The 19504-nt window shown below is 38.9% G+C and overlaps 1 protein-coding gene across 2 annotated transcripts in view; it reads left to right on the forward strand.

The window, feature by feature from the left end:
• SLIT3 (slit guidance ligand 3) overlaps positions 1 to 19504 on the forward strand; it is a 422071-nt gene that overhangs the window by 263964 nt on the left and 138603 nt on the right. For both annotated transcript variants that reach the window (XM_081184726.1, XM_081184725.1), the window contains exons 7-9: positions 3538 to 3609; positions 10222 to 10385; positions 11643 to 11784. In XM_081184726.1, coding sequence (XP_081040852.1) covers positions 3538 to 3609; positions 10222 to 10385; positions 11643 to 11784 — 378 coding nt within the window. The remainder of the gene's footprint in view (positions 1 to 3537; positions 3610 to 10221; positions 10386 to 11642; positions 11785 to 19504) is intronic.

Consider the following 19504-nt stretch of genomic DNA (forward strand, 5'->3'; position numbering starts at 1 on the left):
GCTCATTAGTGCTGAATAAGCGCTAATCAAAAATTTAATCTACCATATCATTTGTCAATTTGATTAGTTGTTTGTGGTAATTGGCTTTAGAAATCAGATGTAACAGAAAATCAGAGTCTATATTATATTCACAAACTAAAATGCTTTGGTGAGGAAAGGACATTCTCCAAATGTATATCCATTCAAAACCAGTGTAACAAGAAAACATCATGCATTTTTTATTGATGCAAAGCCATTTCCCTTGAGAAAAAGACTTGCAGTGAATCTTTCCTTCGTGCTAAGAGGACACAAACCTATTTCTGTCACAGAAGCTGTAGCACGGGACAGATGTTTAGCTATTATTAATAAAGGTTTATATGATAAATTGGTGCCCATAAATTCATTGTAAACTTATTTTACTCAGCATAAAATTACACATCTATTAATATTGTCACCTGTCACCTTGTTTAATATAGACAATAAAAATAATAATGTTACTTTTATACCATAGTTTTTTCTGATGTCATAGCTGTAAAATTTAATTCTAGCCCATTATTGCTGCCTTAGAATAAATCCAATGTCAGGAAGATGTTGTAAAATGTTTATTATTAGAAAGTCATACGGCAGTACTCATGTATGCTTGCAATTTTTTTATGTTACTTAATCCAACTAGGGGCACGGGGGACATTACTGGCATTTGTTAGAAGGTGTATTTAGGATTACAACTTCAGTCTTTCACAATTAAAATTTTATATTCGTTGCTACAGAGACTCTCTGGAGCCTTGCCCATTTGTTTCACAGAAAAGAGGGGACACTTATGCAGGCAGTCTGGGAAATTGCAGGAGAACTGAATCATATGGTGTCTTGTGTCCTCAGCTAACTTTAACCTTTTTGAGTTTGCAGAATCAATCCTCAGCTCTAAAGGGCTTACTTACTTACTTTGCCAAACCCTTATTTGACATTACAAGTATAGGCCGTCATAAAACATCCATATACAAAAATTTAAAACATATAAAAATAAACAGCCGTGTAAAATATATAATGACAAGGATTTTCATTGGGATTTCTTCCCACTAAATAGTGCTATCCACCATTCTAAGAGAGCCTATTGACAAAAACACAGCCATCCTTGTAGTTACTTCTGGGTTAATGTCAGACAGATACTCTGATATTTTCATTGTGCCATGATGTTAGACTACTCAATAAAAGGGGATAGCATGTGTAGCTGGTTGTACAATGGACAGTAGAAAAAGTACAATTCTAAAAAACAATAGAACCATTCCTACAAAGACCAAAACCAATAAAGTCATTTCAACAGATGTACAATTGGTATTCCATAAATGACTGGGTCATACCTCAAGGAATGTCTGCTTAAAAACATCCTCAGTTGTTGCCTAAACTTTATGACACTAGGAATCTATCTAATTTTGATCAGTCATTACTGTTCTTCAGTGTTACTGAGTGATTTACAGCAAGAAAACAAATCATTAATGTTTCCAGCTGCTAATATTGGGACTTATTTATGAGTAGATGGTTTACTAAGAGAGAACAGGAATACTATATTACATTTTTATTTTGGCCATAATTTCAGGAATTATGTTTCTTTCTCTTCTCTCTAACTTTATGTTAAAATAGAAATACTCATTGCTAAATGGATCTTTTCAGTACCTGTCATCTTTCAACATAATATTTGGCATTTGTGGGATTATTATTTTTAAAGTTACTCTGTTATTCCATACATGTTGAAGAACTCTGCCAGATCAGGTTTAATAACCATATACATTTTCCAGGAATTAAGCAGGACCAAAGAGAAATCAGATATTCCGCTCACTGATTCCTCCCCAGAAAAAAGTGCAACTGATTTGGTTCTATAACTTTTTCCACAAACCCATGTGCAGAATCACTTTGCCAAAAGTCATTTTGTCAGTGTAATCCGATTTATGTCTATTCAGAAGTAAGCCCCATTGAGTTCAATTGGACCTCCTCCCAGGTATAGGATTGCAGCCTTTAAGTGCCAAACCCTGCTTCAGTAGCCAAATTATAAGGATTATACTTTCTCTGAATACTAGGCTGTTGACAATACAGTACTGAACCTTGAACTATAGGTTGCATGTGTAACTTCAAGCTTCAGAGCTTCGGCTTTTGCTATGTACAGGTTTCAGGAATGCATATACAGAGTCATAGCAAAATGCAATTTCCAACAACACTCTGGGAGATAAGTTGTCCCGAAGCTGTTCTGAAACTGGTATATTATCTTCCAACATGCATTACACATATCAAAGAAGCTTTGCTTTATGGGTTATAAGAAGCGCATTTTAAACATCTACTAGTAGCTGCTCTTTCTGCACCTCAGAATAAACATGGCCTCAACTGGTATTTATTATATTTACGCTCAAAAGAGATGATACTTCAGTAAAATTATACATGTTAATTAAGTGAACAATTTGCAGTCATATAGAAAACCAAATAATAGATTTGCATGTACATATGAGCTATAGTGGCTAGGTAGGTAAAACCCATTATGTGGTTAGATTTTCACACCAGACACAGCTGTACAGGTATACATTTGAATAGTGTGGGATACCATAAGCCCTGCCAAACAATTTCCCCACACCTTTGTTTATGTTCACCATGCAAAGCTCTCCTACCTTTTCTCTATAAAAAACTACCCATCACAGAAGTGGAATTTCATGTGGAAAGTAAAATCTCATTAGTCCTAAACCCATAACAGCTTGACCTAGAAGCAATGAGATGACACTATTCTCCTTGCTATGCCAATACTATGAGCCACCCTTTCTCCACTATGCACCCCTTCTGTATGATAACAATTCAGGCACGCTTTGGTAGGCTGTGCACACTGTATATAGAGTTGCTCCTTCCGGAAACTATATATTTTCCCCATACAATATTTGTTAAGAAGCCAAATACAGTGGTGCCTCGCAAGACGAAATTAATTCGTTCCGCGAGTTTTTTCATCTAGCGAATTTTTCGTCTTGCGAAGCACGGTGTCGGAAAAGTTTTGGAAAAGCTTCAAAAATACCAAAAACCTCAAAAAAGGCTACCACACCGCGTTCTATGAGTTGCTCTTCGAAGTCAAGTCGCAACTGTATTAACGGTGTTAAGAAAAAGGAAACAAACTTGCAAGACATTTTCGTCTTGCGAAGCAAGCCCATAGGGAAATTCGTCTTGCGAAGCAGCTCAAAAACCGCAAAACCCTTTCGTCTAGCGAGTTTTTCGTCTTGCGAGGCATTCGTCTTGTGGGGCACCACTGTAAGCATTACATCCAACTCCATACTTTCAAACGGTCACAGTGGAGGATATCAACAGAAGGCTTTAATTCCAATCTAAATTAGCGTTGTGCTTTTTTTTTATCTTATTAATATGAGTTAGAATTGTGTGTCTATGCGGATGCACTTATTCATATTTGCAATAGAAACACCTTTTTAACTATGTTGAAATTGTTTCTGTGCTATTTTTTTCAAACCAATTGTAATTAGTTTTGTAAATAGCATTTTCAAACTAATGTAAATGATTGTGCTTCTTTTCTTTTCTCTATAGTACCCTCAACAACAACAACATCACCCGCATTCCTCTCACCAGCTTCAACCATATGCCAAAGATCAGGACCCTGTAAGTATTCCATTCTGAAATGCACGTCACTTGAATCAGCACACACAGCATTTCAGTATTTTTATTATTTGTTATTTAGCACATATTAAATAAATTAAATATAATGGCCTAATCTGAAAAAGAGTGCTGTGTTCTTGTTTTTCTTTTATTGAAATACGTGGAAGGAGCCATAATTGGAAGTGGGCTGATGTTGGTGGGGAGACCAGGAGCAGGGCTACCATGATGTTTTCATGGCCAGTCTTTATTCAGCATTTCCACTTGCAACAGAAGCAGAGAGTCCAGGCCAAGAAAGTGCAGGCCATAAGCTTGTACTGCTTGATACATAAGGCACCCATTCCTGAAAGTTTGGAGGTCTGGGTTGAGAGTTATTTCTTGGATGAGATTGCAGCAAGAAAGACTGTGCAGAAACCTTGAGCAATCCTAGGGCAGAGTTGTATAGCATAGTACTAATACTAACAACAAAAGCAGCATTTAAGGTGTAGTCCTATATAGGCATGCCTGTGACTAAATCAGTTGGGCATACTGATTCCACGGGTATAGAATAGCACTGTTCAAAGAGCTCTTATTTCAATAAACTTCATAACAATGCTATAAGATATTATTATTTATGTGACATAGATGGAGGACTGAAGCAACAAGAGTGGTTTGCCTAAAGCTACTACCAATACAGCCTTTGAACCTAGGATTTCCTGGCTCTCAGCGTGCTATCTTAGCTGCTGTGCTGCTTTAGGAGATTGGTGTAGTGCTGAAAACTGCTCCTGAAATATTCTGAAACCTTGGCAAATTAGGTAAAAGCAAAGTGACAGTAGCTTGCTGACATATGTGTATCCTTTCCTTGACATGCTGCAGTTATAATAGAGACTCTACAACCCAATAGGCTATGATATAGAATTCAAGGCACTCTGGCCTTTTCATTGAAGTATCAAATGGCCAAGGACACTGCAGCTGTTCACATCAGGAGCAGAAACTAACATTGTACATGAAAACTTGGGTTACTCAATTTGTTGTAGTGAGGGCAGAGTCATTGCCCAAGGTATCAGTTTGGTGTCAGTCTCTACTAAGCCTGAAATGAGTGTGTGCTACAAGACAATGGAGTAAACTGGCTAATGATGTGTCATGAACACTCCTACTTTTTGGTTACTTCATATGTAGGCTTTGCATCTTATGTTAATTAGAATAAATTCTTTTTAAAAAAAAATAAATCTGCAATTACATTGCCTCCCATCTGTGTTGTAAAAGAAAGACTTTTATTGTTTAATTTTAAAAGTGCTAAATTCTCTTTTATGGGTTAGTCAAATATTATCAACAGTCATAGGATTTGCCTGTTTCCCTCCCGGTGTGTTTCATTATGAAGCCAGCTAATCTAGGCTTGTGAAAGTTGTGACCTTCCAAGTCAAACGCAACCTAAGGGCCACATATGCCAATATACCAAGGGATCAATAGATGTCCAGAATTTATTGTGTATCTCAGACTACAAAAACAAATCAGAATCCAGAAGTGTTGTTGAGCACCTGGCAAGCTGCAGCTCATTGCTGAGGAACTTTTTCGTTTTGTAGATCACAAGCTGTACAAGTCTGATCCATTTGTAGAAGACCTGGTATTATAACCAACAGTGCTTTTTTACTATAAAAAAAATGTTTAGGGGTACTCTCATTTTCCTACTCATATTGAAATACTGCCCCTCAATGAGGCCAAACTTAGATTCTCAAAATGTTTAGGGGTATGCATACCCCTGCGTCTCCCCAGAAAAAAAGCACTGATAACCAATATACCAGCAAATTGACTGTTATTTGCCCATACTGGCAGACCGCCAAATTTAACAGTGGATTTTTAGTTGTATCTATAGTATTTCCTTTTTTAAAGACAAATGCTCACATGAACTAATATTTGCATTAATTAATTTAAAAGTATTTTATATTTTTGAGCATTTTCCTTTTAATACCCTTGTGTCATCTCTTAGATATTTCAAATCGATCAATCTGTGTGATAAGCAGACCACAGTGTCTGCTGCCATTTTCCTTTTAGTTTAATTTCAGAGATGGCTTTGTATGTAGCTCCCTGGAGACTTATATTGACTAATTCCCTTTTGCTGTAATTAAAGGGAAAGGGGGGGGGGAGGAAGTCATAAATGGAATTTAAAGGAAAGCTTTTATATTGAATTTTGAGATTTAACATTTTATAATGCTAACCCAAAATGATATTCTGGAAATTTAATTTAGGTTGTGACTAAAAGGGCACTTTTTAAAACTAGAATTTGTATTCATTCCCCTTTTGAGTGCTATAAATGTACTTCCATCAATTTTAAGTAGCATGTTTCAGTTCATGTATACTGCCAAATAATTTGCAATAGCCGTCTAGGCAGCCCTGCTCTTTATGAAAAATAGAAGGGCTGGACTATAATAGAAAGGTTAGATCTTTCATTTGATTTGTCATCTGTTTTGTTGCAGGCATCAATGCCATCAGATGAATAAATTTAAGCATGCATGGTGGGGACAGATAGTATTTCCAGGTTCCTTGTATTAGAGTATTATTGAAAGATGATGTCATATTTTTAAAATTGTTAGAAATGTTCTTCAACATGCTAGTTAATATTTATACCCCTTTTAGCATTCCTTATTAAAAATGTGTTAACCCAAGTGGATATTAATGGTCCTCTTGCAACCAATGTGCTTATACAGAAAAGATTGCCCATTTAATAGGACTTGTAAAAGTGTACTGCATGAATCTCCCACATTTCCCATGTTATTAAGCTGTGTGTTATCTGATAGAGGCATTCACTTTAAGAAGACTTTCCTTTTTTATTCTGTTTGGTAACACTGGGACAGTAATAAAGAAATGCTCTTTCTGAAGCGGTGAAATTACTTTGCTAGGATGGCCAGGAAGAACTTTCTGCCACTCTGAGACTTCTAAAATTTCAATTATGAGCTTTCCTTGTCCATGTTTGATACAGCACAGTTGATGAAAAATGAAGGGAAGCATATGGGTATGATTTAGTCCAAATTGGATTGATTATAGGAGTGACCCACTAGTTTCTATCCAGGCCTCTCATTATGGCTGAACCATTCACTGCCTCGTAGTTGCTCAGAGCCATCTATAAACTACATTTAGGGGTATCCATATCGCAGACATATAATTACACTTAGCACATGTGTTAGGAAATACTGTGGGGGGCAAGGCCTATGTGGTAACAGAGCACCTGCTCCTCTCTGCCACATAAATGCATAGAATTTATAGTTGTTTACCATAGCCATTGCATACTTTTTTCTTTCTTTTTTTTTTTGCCCCATCTGTTACATACATTACAGATCAAATTAAGTCACAGGTTTATTTTGCCTTTGGACATTTCAATTTTTAATATTTTAAGATCAGGGTGTAAGAAAGATATTTAATTTGAGTTCGACTTCTAAAGAAGAGAAATTGTACAATACACATGTAGCACTTAATTATATTTTTGTGGTTATTAATCTATTGATTCTATGTTATGGGTTGTTGATTTATTCTTTTTCTGTTATCCTGCTTCACTTTATTTTTTAATCCTTGTTCAGATCTGACAAGAATTAATTTGTATTTATCTGTTTCCCTTTTGATGAGACAGCTATATTTATACAAAATATTGCCCTGCATTCATTTGTCTTGTTTTCTTAATGTTGACTTTCTTGCTGTAACCAATGAATGAACAGTTATACATATATTTGTCTGTGTTTTCATATAGATTAAAGGCAGACTAAAAAGACTTTGCAACAATTCACACACACTCCACTTGTAATAGAGGCCTCTTAAATTACCTATTTATTTATCAAAGGCACATGGTTAAGGCTTGATAGATTCCCCCCCCCCCGGACTTCTCTCCAGAATGCCCACTGTATGTTGCGCAATTTTAGCACAAATAATAATGTATTTGCAGTTCAAAACTTGAGTCACTTTGATCACTTTGGTCACTGAAAGGGGGATAAGGGGAGAGGAGTACTTTTATACATCTTTAAGTCTGGTCGATCGAAGATGAGGAAGATGGTTATTCCTTTATGATGAATCATTTCAGTCCTGTGTACGTCCCAAAACATTGACTCTCTGAAGCAATTTCTTATAGGATATAATTGTTTAGGGAAGGTATGGCCAAACCTGGCCCTCCAGATGTTGTTGACCTACAACTCCCATCATCCCTAGTTACAGTGGCGTAGCGTGGGTTGTCAGCACCCGGGGCAAGGCAAGTAATTTGCGCCCCCTACCCCGTGGATTTGCGCCCCCTAACCCGGTGCGGCCGGCCCCCCCTGCACCCCCCACGCTACGCCACTGCCTAGTTAACAGGACCAGTGGTCAGGGATGATGGGAATTGTAGTCCCAAAACATCTGGAGGGCTGAGTTTGACCATGCCTTGTTTAGGGAATATAGTATTACATCAGTAATATCATATTTCTGAATGACAATAACAGATTATGGTCTTATCAAGTCAGCAGACTTGCAGTGCAACACTGCATGTCTGCCCAGAAGTAAGCCCCATCACATTCAATGGGGCTCACTCCCAGGTAAGTGAGAATACAATTGTGTGTTTGTATCAGTGATGTGGTGGAGCAAAGACAGGCACGGGTGAACTGAAGCCACTTATTTCATGAGATTATTTCACTTATTTCCACTTATTTCATGAGATGAACACTAATGTCAACTCTTGGGGCACTATTAGACCATAATCTGTATCTTAAATAAAGAAGCATTTCTCGGAGATAATCCCACCAAAGCTAAGTAAAGTAAATTAGGTTATATTAGCATGCATGGTTAAGGGTTGCATTGCTACTTATTTTTTATACATTTCACACACAAAAATTATGACCAACATATTGCAAAATGTCACAAGGTAGTAAGCAAGTTTTGAGCTCATCAGAAAGAACTCTTCCCCAGACTGAATGTTCAGCAAAGCAGGGGTGAGGGGTGGGGAAAAAAGCTGACTTAGTATTCAAACTATTCTAGAACAGGCATGACTATAGGAGTTGTTACAAAGAGTACTTGCACTTCGTAATTTACCACTACACCACTGCTTTGTACAGACGCTGACACAACTTTGCAATAATTAAGCACCACTCTTATTTCTACTGCCTACACATGAAGTAAAACTGATTAAGTATTCTTACATAGGTAAACAGTTGATTAAACTGTAAATGTAGTGGTACATAACTAACCTTCTCTGGATTGGGACTAACATGTCTTTCAAATCAGAGCTTTACCATGATATTGTTGGAACTCTTTAGCTTTTGATGTTATTTTCATGAGTGCGTTGATTAAATTGTAAGTTATTTTATATTTAAAAGAATATAATGTTCTTCCATAGTCTTCAAGAAAGTACCTCTGTTGTAGTTTTAGAAATATGCAAATGTATTGAAATATTCTCATTAGTTAAAAACCATATAATTACACTAGTAAACTATTTAACTGGTTAACAGCCATTAAATATTTCTAAAAAGTCACTTCACTATACAAAGACATTGCCTGAATGAAACTAGTCTCTCTCCTTGTGCCACTAAAACAAATAATTATCCAGTCTTTGATGAACAGATATGTGTGCTTTTAATAGTATGCCCTGCAGGTCAGGCAACTTAAGCTTTACTGGACACAGTAAGTAAGTGAATTCTGGAAATTTCCCAGCTGAAAAAGGAGAAAAAAGCCTTGTAGGCCACTAGCAGACATACAAATCTAGAGACTGTCGGCTTAGGCGCCACCACAAACCCAATTGCAACTGTCTTAACATAAGGCTCTCTCACATTCTTAATTTATTTGAGAGATGGACTAGACTGTGTTTTGCAGCACTTTGTCTTTGTCAGTGCAATATGTAATGTTTGTCTGTCAAAAATGAGTGTTCTGTCCAACCCTGTCCTACTGAAATGACAGTATTGTCATGGGGACTTTGCTTTAATGTCTTCCTGTCATGACTCATTGAATAAAGGATGAAGTATTATTTCCACATTCTGGCTACCTCATTTTTCAAATATAGAACTTTTTGCTAGACAATACAACACAAGGTTGCTTCAGAAGCTAATGAGAAACTACCTAAATTTCAGTGTATCGCTCATCACCTCTCTTGCTAAACTTAAGATGTAGGTATATTGGTAGCATCTCTTTGCATGTAGGAAATTGAAGTTGAGATGACTTTCCCCAACATATTGAATTCTTCTATCCGCTACAAATTTCACAATCTAGTGTAAAAAAAAAAAGCTTTGTTACAACATTACTATCTAAAATACATTGTTGGTTGTTTCATTAATCTCTGATATTTGATTCACTTTTTAAACCATTATTTTTGTGTGTGTATATATATTTTTAAGCCCTATGGCTTATTTACTCAGAAGTACCATTGCATTCAGTAGGACTTCATCCAGTTAAGTGTGTATAGGATCACACCCTTAAGTTACCAAATGGCAGCATCATTATATCACTGAAAACCTGTGAAGTCTCAGTGCATTGAATACACAAACATTATTATATGACAGTGTACCGCAGTTGAGCTTCAAAATCAGTGCTTGCAATAAGACTATGCATATAATAAAATAGAGACTAGATTGTTTTATTATGCCTCCATTTTTGAAGACTGCAGATCTGATGTGAATCTTTTTCTATGCATTCTAGACGGCTTCATTCCAATTATTTATACTGCGACTGCCACTTGGCTTGGCTTTCTGATTGGCTGCGTCAGAGGCGATCAGTTGGGCAGTTCACGTTCTGCATGGCACCTGTTCATCTGAGAGGATTTAATGTTGCTGATGTTCAGAAAAAAGAATACGTCTGCTCAGGTAGTATAAATTTATCATTTTGCTTTTTTCTGTTGTTTTCTACTGATGTTCATATTAAGCACTCAGTAAATGATTCTAATGTTTCTCCTATTTAAATGCCACTCCTTGCTAGTGCCAGTTCAGCCATGCCCCAAGTAAACTGTGTAATATATTTTAAATTACTATGATTTGTTCAGAGTCTTTTCTGAACTGCTGGTCTGTGTTAACAATTCTGTACTTAAATTGTCTTTTTTCAATTGTAGTCTCATATCATATTAATGCGAAAGAGTAATTAACAAATAATGGGATGCCTTTTCTCAGGGGAATGCCTTCTGAGCTCTATATCTGACTAGCATTCAAATGGAATGAATAAGCAAGTGTATATGTAATGCTGGAGTTTAATTTAATACACAGTAAGCTTGTGTGTACATTCTGACTGACTGAAGTCTGCATTTTGTCCCTAAGTATTATAATTATGAAACTTGGGAACATGTAACCTTTCTTCAAGTCTCCCAACTTATCTGTTTTGGTTTCTGGTTAGAAATGATACTTAAACATAGGTAGCATCTGGGAGAAGTTGAACAGACATTTAAACTTGAAATATCAGTTTTTATTGATTGATAGAATAGTAGTTTTTAGGCCACTTTTAGTGTTCTTAGCTCTGGATAACTTTGAACCTCTGTAAGAGAACATTGTCTAAAGTGTTTAGTTATCATAGAAGATGTAACTCACTTGGGTACTTTCTTATTTTTAATGTAAAAGGGTAATAGGTGTGAGTTCCCCTGCTAAGGTTCCCTCCACTCCCTAGTTCGGAAGACTTTGCTCCTTGCATTTTTGTTTGTTGAGTAGCATAAAGGATTGGTTTTTAAAAGGAGAAACAATATTCTACATTTTCAGAACTACACTGTGGTGAAGAAAGTTTACAACTTTTTTGCCTGCAAGCACACCATACATGTAAAGCAGATTGCTAAGAACTTTAGTTTACACCCACAGACTACAGTCCCCAACACTCTTAACAAAGTTTAATTCTCAGGATCCTTTAGGAAAGACACAATAAAGTCAATTGAATGAAGATAGGGTAGGTTCTGAAAACACACATCTCAGGTATTAAAGGCCAGGGCAAAGAGGTACATCTTCAAGTATCTCACCGATGATGATGTTGTTGTTGTCGTCATAATAAACAATGTGGCAAGTAAGCTTTGTTTCACACTGATATAAATGGCAGATTATCACAACACACATTTTAAAATAATGATATTGATTCCTTTTCTTTCCCAGGTTCACATGCTGAACCTCCATCCTGCAATGCCAATTCCATCAGCTGCCCATCTGCTTGCACTTGTAGCAACAATATTGTGGACTGTCGAGGAAAGGGTTTAACAGAAATCCCAGCCAACCTTCCGGAGAGTATTGTAGAAATGTAAGTGCCACTTTGGCTCTCTCTGCTCTATTCCAGCCAAAGATAGAAAACTCACATGCAGCTTGCTTTTGATTTATTTTATTTTTTACCATCAATTTACGGCAGTTAGAATCATAGAATCATAGAGTTGGAATAGACCACAAGGGCCGTCGAGTCCAACCCCCTGCCAAGCAGGAAACACCATCAGAGCACTCCTGACATATGGTTGTCAAGCCTCTGCTTAAAGACCTCCAAAGTAGGAGACTCCACCACACTCCTTGGCAGCAAATTCCACTGTCGAACAGCTCTTACTGTCAGGAAGTTCCTCCTAATGTTTAGGTGGAATCTTCTTTCTTGTAGTTTGGATCCATTGCTCCGTGTCCGCTTCTCTGGAGCAGCAGAAAACAACCTTTCTCCCTCCTCTATATGACATCTTTTTATATATTTGAACATGGCTATCATATCACCCCTTAACCTCCTCTTCTCCAGGCTAAACATGCCCAGCTCCCTTAGCCGTTCCTCATAAGGCATCGTTTCCAGGCCTTTGACCATTTTGGTTGCCCTCCTCTGGACACGTTCCAGTTTGTCAGTGTCCTTCTTGAACTGTGGTGCCCAGAACTGGACACAGTACTCCAGGTGAGGTCTGACCAGAGCAGAATACAGTGGCACTATTACTTCCCTTGATCTAGATGCTATACTCCTATTGATGCAGCCCAGAATTGCATTGGTTTTTTTAGCTGCCGCGTCACACTGTTGGCTCATGTCAAGTTTGTGGTCAACCAAGACTCCTAGATCCTTTTCACATGTACTGCTCTCAAGCCAGGTGTCACCCATCTTGTATTTGTGCCTCTCATTTTTTTTGCCCAAGTGCAATACTTTACATTTCTCCCTGTTAAAGTTCATCTTGTTTGTTTTGGCCCAGTTCTCTAATCTGTCAAGGTCGTTTTGAAGTGTGATCCTGTCCTCTGGGGTGTTAGCCACCCCTCCCAGTTTGGTGTCATCTGCAAATTTGATCAGGATGCCCTTGAGTCCATCATCCAAGTCGTTGATAAAGATGTTGAATAAGACCGGGCCCAAGACAGAACCCTGTGGCACCCCACTAGTCACTCTTCTCCAGGATGAAGAGGAGCCATTGATGAGCACCCTTTGGGTTCGGTCAGTCAGCCAGTTACAAATCCACTGAGTGGTAGCATAGTTACCATTTACCAATGGATATTCCAAAATTTACAGTGCAATCCTATTCAGAAGTCCATTGTGTTAAATGGATGATTAAGTGGGATTAATATTCCAGTCTGAACATCTATTGTAAACGTTGCTTTTATGCATAATATGTGGTTTTTCAGTATGCACCAGGATGCATAAGAATATGAGGCCTTTGGAATTTGCAAATTCCAAATCTTTTCACCCTGTAATAATAATGTGACATCAACTGGGAAACAATGATCATTCACACTAGCAATCTCCAATAAACTTACAAAGAACAGGTTCTATTCAATGAAGTTATCCATTAATGCAGAATGTCTGCCTCTGCAACAGAACTTCCTCTCCCCATCAGCTCCTCATGTGTCCCTCACACTCTTCTCAGATCTGTTCCAGATGATTGAGGGAACCTCAGAACAGATTTGGAGAGGGCATAGAGGCCATGCAAGGAGAAGTGAAGAAGAGGATGTCATCGTAACAAGACAATATTGTTTGATGCAAGTCATTAGTAGTAGTAGTAGTAGTAGTAGTAGTAGTAGTAGTATGCTGCCCTATACCCGCACGTCTCACTGTAAATGAATCCAGCATTGCTCCTCCTTTGAAACTCTTCCCCTTGCCCCTCTGTTATGGAATTTACAGTGAGTGGATATCGGAAATATTTCTGGTTGTGGTGCCTAGAATTTGGAATAGACTCCCTATCACCAGTCTTATTTTGGGATTCAAGATGACCTTAAGAGATTAGAGAACCGGGCCAAAACTAACAAAATTAATTTCAATAGGGACTAATGTAAAGTTTTGTACTTAGTCAGGAAAACCCCGCTGCACAAATATAAGATAGGGGACACCTGACGTGCCAGTAGTACATGTGAAAAGGATCTATTGCAAGTTTAACATGAGTCAACAAGTGTGATGCAGCAGCAAAAAAAGCTAATGCTGTTCTAGGCTGCATTGATATAACTATTGTGTCCCAATCAAGGGAAGTCATAGTACTGCTCTGTTCTGTCAGACCATACCTGAACTACTGTGTGCCACAATTTAAGCTGGATATTGAGAAGTTATTCAGAGGAGGATGACCAAGATGATCAAGGATCTGGAAACCAAGCCTTATGAGGAATGGCTGAGGGAACAGGGTATGTTTGGATAAGAGGAGACTGAGAGGAGATATGATAACCATTTTCAAATATCTGAAGGGCTGTCACATGGAGGATGGAGCAAGCTTGTTTTCTCCTGCTCAGAGACTAGGACCCAAACCAATGGTTTCAAGTTAACAGAAAGGAGATTCTGACTAAACATCAGGAATAACTTTCTGACACTAAGAGCTGCTTTGCAGTGGAATGGAAGGTGGTAGACTCTCCTTCCTTGGAAGTTTTTAAGCAGATGTTGAATGGCCATCTGTCATGGATGCTTTAGTTGAGATTCCTGCATAGCAGGGGGTTGGACTAAATGATCTTCAGGGTTCCTCAGTTCTATGATTCTATGACTCTATAGCATGTAGATAGAAGTTTAGAAATATTCATGAATTTGTGCTGCAAATTGAAGAACTTGGCATTCATGGCAATACCCCAAGGTTCCAAAGTTCAATTATTTTACTTTCACAAAAGAGCAAATTTTGGATTATCATAATGTATGTGAAACCTCTGTTTTTTAAAAACATTACTCAAGTACTCTCTGCCTAAGACTTAGAGAATAGGGGTCTGGGGTTGGATTTTTAGTAATGTGTGCCTTACTGTTTCTCCATACGACTAAATGATGGGAACATCGAAAGAACGCTGAGATCTGCCTTACAGATAGAATGATATGCTGCAACTGTACTACCAAATGCTGAAATTGAATTTCATCGAAATCAAATATGACTATTGTTGCATTTAATGTGGATGCATCTACATTTCATCTGCTGGGAGTATTTTTTGTTGTTGTCATGGGGGGGGGTCTAATGAATAGCAATAGGGACATTTCATTGTGCAGTAATATGTCCTTTCAAAAAAAATCATTTGAACTCACCTTTAGAAATTGCAACTTGATTTTAGAGTTCTGTAGTCTCATGTCGGGACGCGGGTGGTGCTGTGGGTAAAACCTCAGTGCCTAGGACTTGCCGATCGTATGGTCGGCGGTTTGAATCCCCATGGCGGGGTGAGCTCCCGTCTTTTGGTCCCAGCTCCTGCCCACCTAGCAGTTCGAAAGCACCTCTAAGTGCAAGTAGATAAATAGGTACCGCTTTATAGCGGGAAGGTAAACGGTGTTTCCGTGTGCTGCACTGGTGCTGGCTCGCCAGAGCAGCTTTGTCACGCTGGCCACGTGACCCGGAAGTGTCTGTGGACAGCGCTGACTCCTGGCCTCTTAAGTGAGATGAGCGCACAACCCTAGAGCCGGACACGACTGGCCCGTACGGGCAGGGGTACCTTTACCTTTACCTTTAGTCTCATGCCTTTTGTGGATTGTGTTTTCCTATGTGGACATAATGATGTGATGCCATGATTAACTTACTTCATTAGTTGGTCTTCTATCCTCCTACATGGCTGGGGAAGGAAATATATTAGTATCTCAATCTGTGCATGGTGATAGCGAGGATCAAATATGCTCAAATATATTTCCACCTGCCTGGTCCCATTTTCACAGTTCTGGAAAGACAGCTAGTAACTTGGAGCTTGCCAGAGAGCCCTCAAAGTTAGGACAGGAGCGGATTTACTGTGCCTACATCAAGCTACTAATAGGCTGTACAATTTTACACCTGTGTAACTTGTAATTGATTTCCTGCCTTCAATTTAATAAACATATTTAAAATTAAATATTGAAATATGACAGTATTCAAAGGCATGGTAGGTTGCCATGTAGTCATTTACTACTTGATAAATACATCAATGCAGAACTGGAAGAAAGGCACACTTGGCATGATTCCAGCAATATACCTGACATTGTGGCTCACATAAATCACTTGCCTTGGGCAAACTGCAGATTCTCTGGGGCAATGGGATTCTGCAGCAAGCCTGAACACTTTGCTTTATGAAAAGGTACGCAATGACAGCTGTTGTCTCCTGCAGATTATATATTTCGCTCACATTGCCTTCATTCAACCCACCACATCCTCCACATTTGTCTCAGTAATCATTTATGTTTAAATTTTCTACTTGTTCTTTGGGGTGAGGGGAATTATATGGACATCAGTAACCAATCAATTTTCTTTTCTTCTCAGCAGTGGTAGCCAACTCCTTCTGTACACTTTCCCTCTAACATAATTTATTTATGGTTACCAATAGTTTTACTTGCTCACTAGTAGCATGGTTGGCTGGATCAGACTCATTTCCTGGCTCTTAATTCTCTCCCCACCATGTTCTCAGTTCTAACTGTTTGATTTTTTTCCTGCCACATTGGGGAAATTACCACCTTTCTCTCTGCTGCCACCAGAAGCGATGCACCAATAGGTGGCAGATATAGTTAATGCATACTAAAATGGGAATGTTTGGTGTCAGAAGGTGAGCTAGCAGGGGTAGAGCAGACATTATAGTGATGGTTCCTGCCTTCTCTCTCTGCGCCAGTTCACACTCATGCACATTACTTGATGCCTTATCATATAATGACTTAAAGGCACATGTGTGGACTCCATTTACCAACATTCTGCTTTAATTGACCACAGGTGATTTGTTATCATTTGAGATCGCAAATTCAAACACAGTGCTTTCCAACGGAAAACTTTTGTTCTTTCCACAGTGGTTGATATATGATAGCCCATTCAGTGATGGAAGTCATTAACATATGCTGCAATCCTCAAGTGTTGACAGTGCATGTCTGAATCACTCCTGGCCCCTGCTGCATGCAAGAGAGTGGATGCTACTCTATACCCACTCAACTATTCAACTTCAGGCTGAAGAGATAATGAGCCCTAATACATTCTGGCATTGCACAATGAGCCATTAGGTTTCTGCTCTGGAAATGCTTCAGCAAGGCCAAATACACTGATATCATCACATCAGGCACTGTAGCATGTCCACTTATCCATACATGCACATTTGTGTCTTCTGCTAACTACTTGGAGCAGACTATCCCTTTGATCCTGCTTTGCCTTCCTTGTTGCATCAGTTGCAGTACATAATGTACTGAAAACATGTATTTAATTTCATCCCCTATTTTCTCTAAAATGTACTTTTAGAAGCTGTTGTCTTCCAAAAAGAGGCCACAGCTAGCCATGCTAACCAGAAAGGTGCAACCAGAGAACATGACAAGCTTGCTTACTTATTTTACCAATCTGGCCTACAGTTTATTCACAGTTTCCTACTATGGAAGGGATGAGCTCTGGCACTTCCAAAAGAGAGCACAGCACTGCTTGTTAATAGAGCAAGGCTATCTCATTTGGAGGCTCCACTTACTTGACAGCTAAAAAGTATCAGTACTGATGCCTCATTCTTTTTTTCTGTCCGGTTTAATCATTTGTCTGTGTTACAGGCAGTCTTGACAAACGATTAGGCCACAGTAACATAGCTGTTAGCTAAGATGTTGTTCAAACTGGGAAAATGATAGTAAGCTGCTCCCATTAGCAAACATTTCCCCCCTTTTCACCAGTTAAAGGAGATAGCTGGAACCTACATTGATATGAATGTCTTACTTAATCAGCAATCAGTATTACTCTGTATGGTTTTGTTGCTCCCAGTAATGTGATCTGGTTTTAGAAAAGCTGTGTTAGGTACTCTCTCTCTCTCTCTCTCTCTCTCTCTCTCTCTCTCTCTCTATACACACACACACACATACACACACACACACACACACACACACACACACACACACATATATATATATATATATATATACATGCATTGCAGTCTTACCATGTGTGTGAAGTGCTCAGGTGCCAGCTAAGGAGATGACAAAAAGTGCTGAACCTTGGGATTGATTAGGACAGAATTCCAGGTGGGGTTTTGACCCTAGAAGATCATTTGTCACCTTAAGTGCATCTTTCTTTTTCCTTGCTGTTTTCAGCCGTTTTGTTGAGTGTCTGGTCTAAGCCAGAGCATACACGGACTTGCTCTTAATGTTCAGAGAAATATCTTTGAATCCATCAGGCTTCTCTGCACTCTCTTTAGGCTTTGCTGTTTTATTAGAGAGAGTGAAGGAAATTGCTCTTGTCCTTTGACCTGAACAGTTGTTGAAGCCTTAAAAATAAAGCTCCCAAAGGGCAAAGTAGCTGTTTCTTGGCAGAACAAAACAAATAATTGAATTGTAAGACTGGAAGGTACCTTCAAGGGCATCTCTTCACACAGTTCACTGTACCTAAACTATTTGAAGTAGTTTATAAATGGTTGTAGACTATATTAAAGACACAGGGTGGCTATCTAAAGAACTTTTAACTGAGTTAAGATTAAAAAAGGATGTGTACAAAAAAATGGAAAAGGGGGGAAACCACCAAAGAGGAATTCAAACAAATAGCCAGCACATGTAGACACAAAGTCAGAAAAGCTAAAGCACAGAATGAACTCAGGCTTGCTAGAGAGGCTAAAAGCAACAAAAAAGGCTTTTATGGGTATGTCCGTAGCAAAAGGAAGAACAAAGAAACAGTGGGGTCACTCAGAGGAGAAGATGGTGAAATGCAAACAGGAGACACAGAAAGGGCTGAACTCCTCAATGCCTTCTTTGCCTCAGTCTTCTCCGATAAAGAAAACAATGCCCGACCTGAAGAATTTGGAGCAAATGATTCAGCAGAGGAAACACAGCCCAGAATAACTAAGGAGATAGTACAAGAATTGGCTAGTTTAGATGTATTCAAGTCTCCAGGGCCAGATGAACTGCATCCAAGAGTATTAAAAGAACTGGCAGATGTGATCTCAGAACCACTGGCAGTCATCTTTGAGAATTCCTGGAGAACAGGCGAAGTCCCGGCAGACTGGAGGAGGGCAAATGTTGTCCCTATTTTCAAAAAGGGGGAAAGAGAGGACCCAAATAATTATCGCCCAGTCAGTCTGACATCAATACCAGGGAAGATTCTGTGGTGCCACTGTATTCTGCTCTGGTCAGACCTCACCTGGAGTACTGTGTCCAGTTCTGGGCACCACAGTTCAAGAAGGACGCTGACAAACTGGAACGTGTCCAGAGGAGGGCAACCAAAATGGTCAAAGGCCTGGAAACGATGCCTTATGAGGAACGGCTAAGGGAGCTGGGCATGTTTAGCCTGGAGAAGAGGAGGTTAAGGGGTGATATGATAGCCATGTTCAAATATATAAAAGGATGTCATATAGAGGAGGGAGAAAGGTTGTTTTCTGCTGCTCCAGAGAAGCGGACACGGAGGAATGGATCCAAACTACAAGAAAGAAGATTCCACCTAAACATTAGGAAGAACTTCCTGACAGGAAGAGCTGTTTGACAGTGGAATTTGCTGCCAAGGAGTGTGGTGGAGTCTCCTACTTTGGAGGTCTTTAAGCAGAGGCTTGACAACCATATGTCAGGAGTGCTCTGATGGTGTTTCCTGCTTGGCAGGGGGTTGGACTCGATGGCCCTTGTGGTCTATTCCAACTCTATGATTCTATGAATTCTTGTTTGTGCTAAAAGCTCAGAGCCA

The sequence above is a fragment of the Podarcis bocagei genome, assembly GCF_964188305.1.
Source record: "Podarcis bocagei genome assembly, chromosome: 2".
In the NCBI taxonomy this organism is placed as follows: Eukaryota; Metazoa; Chordata; class Lepidosauria; order Squamata; family Lacertidae; genus Podarcis; species Podarcis bocagei.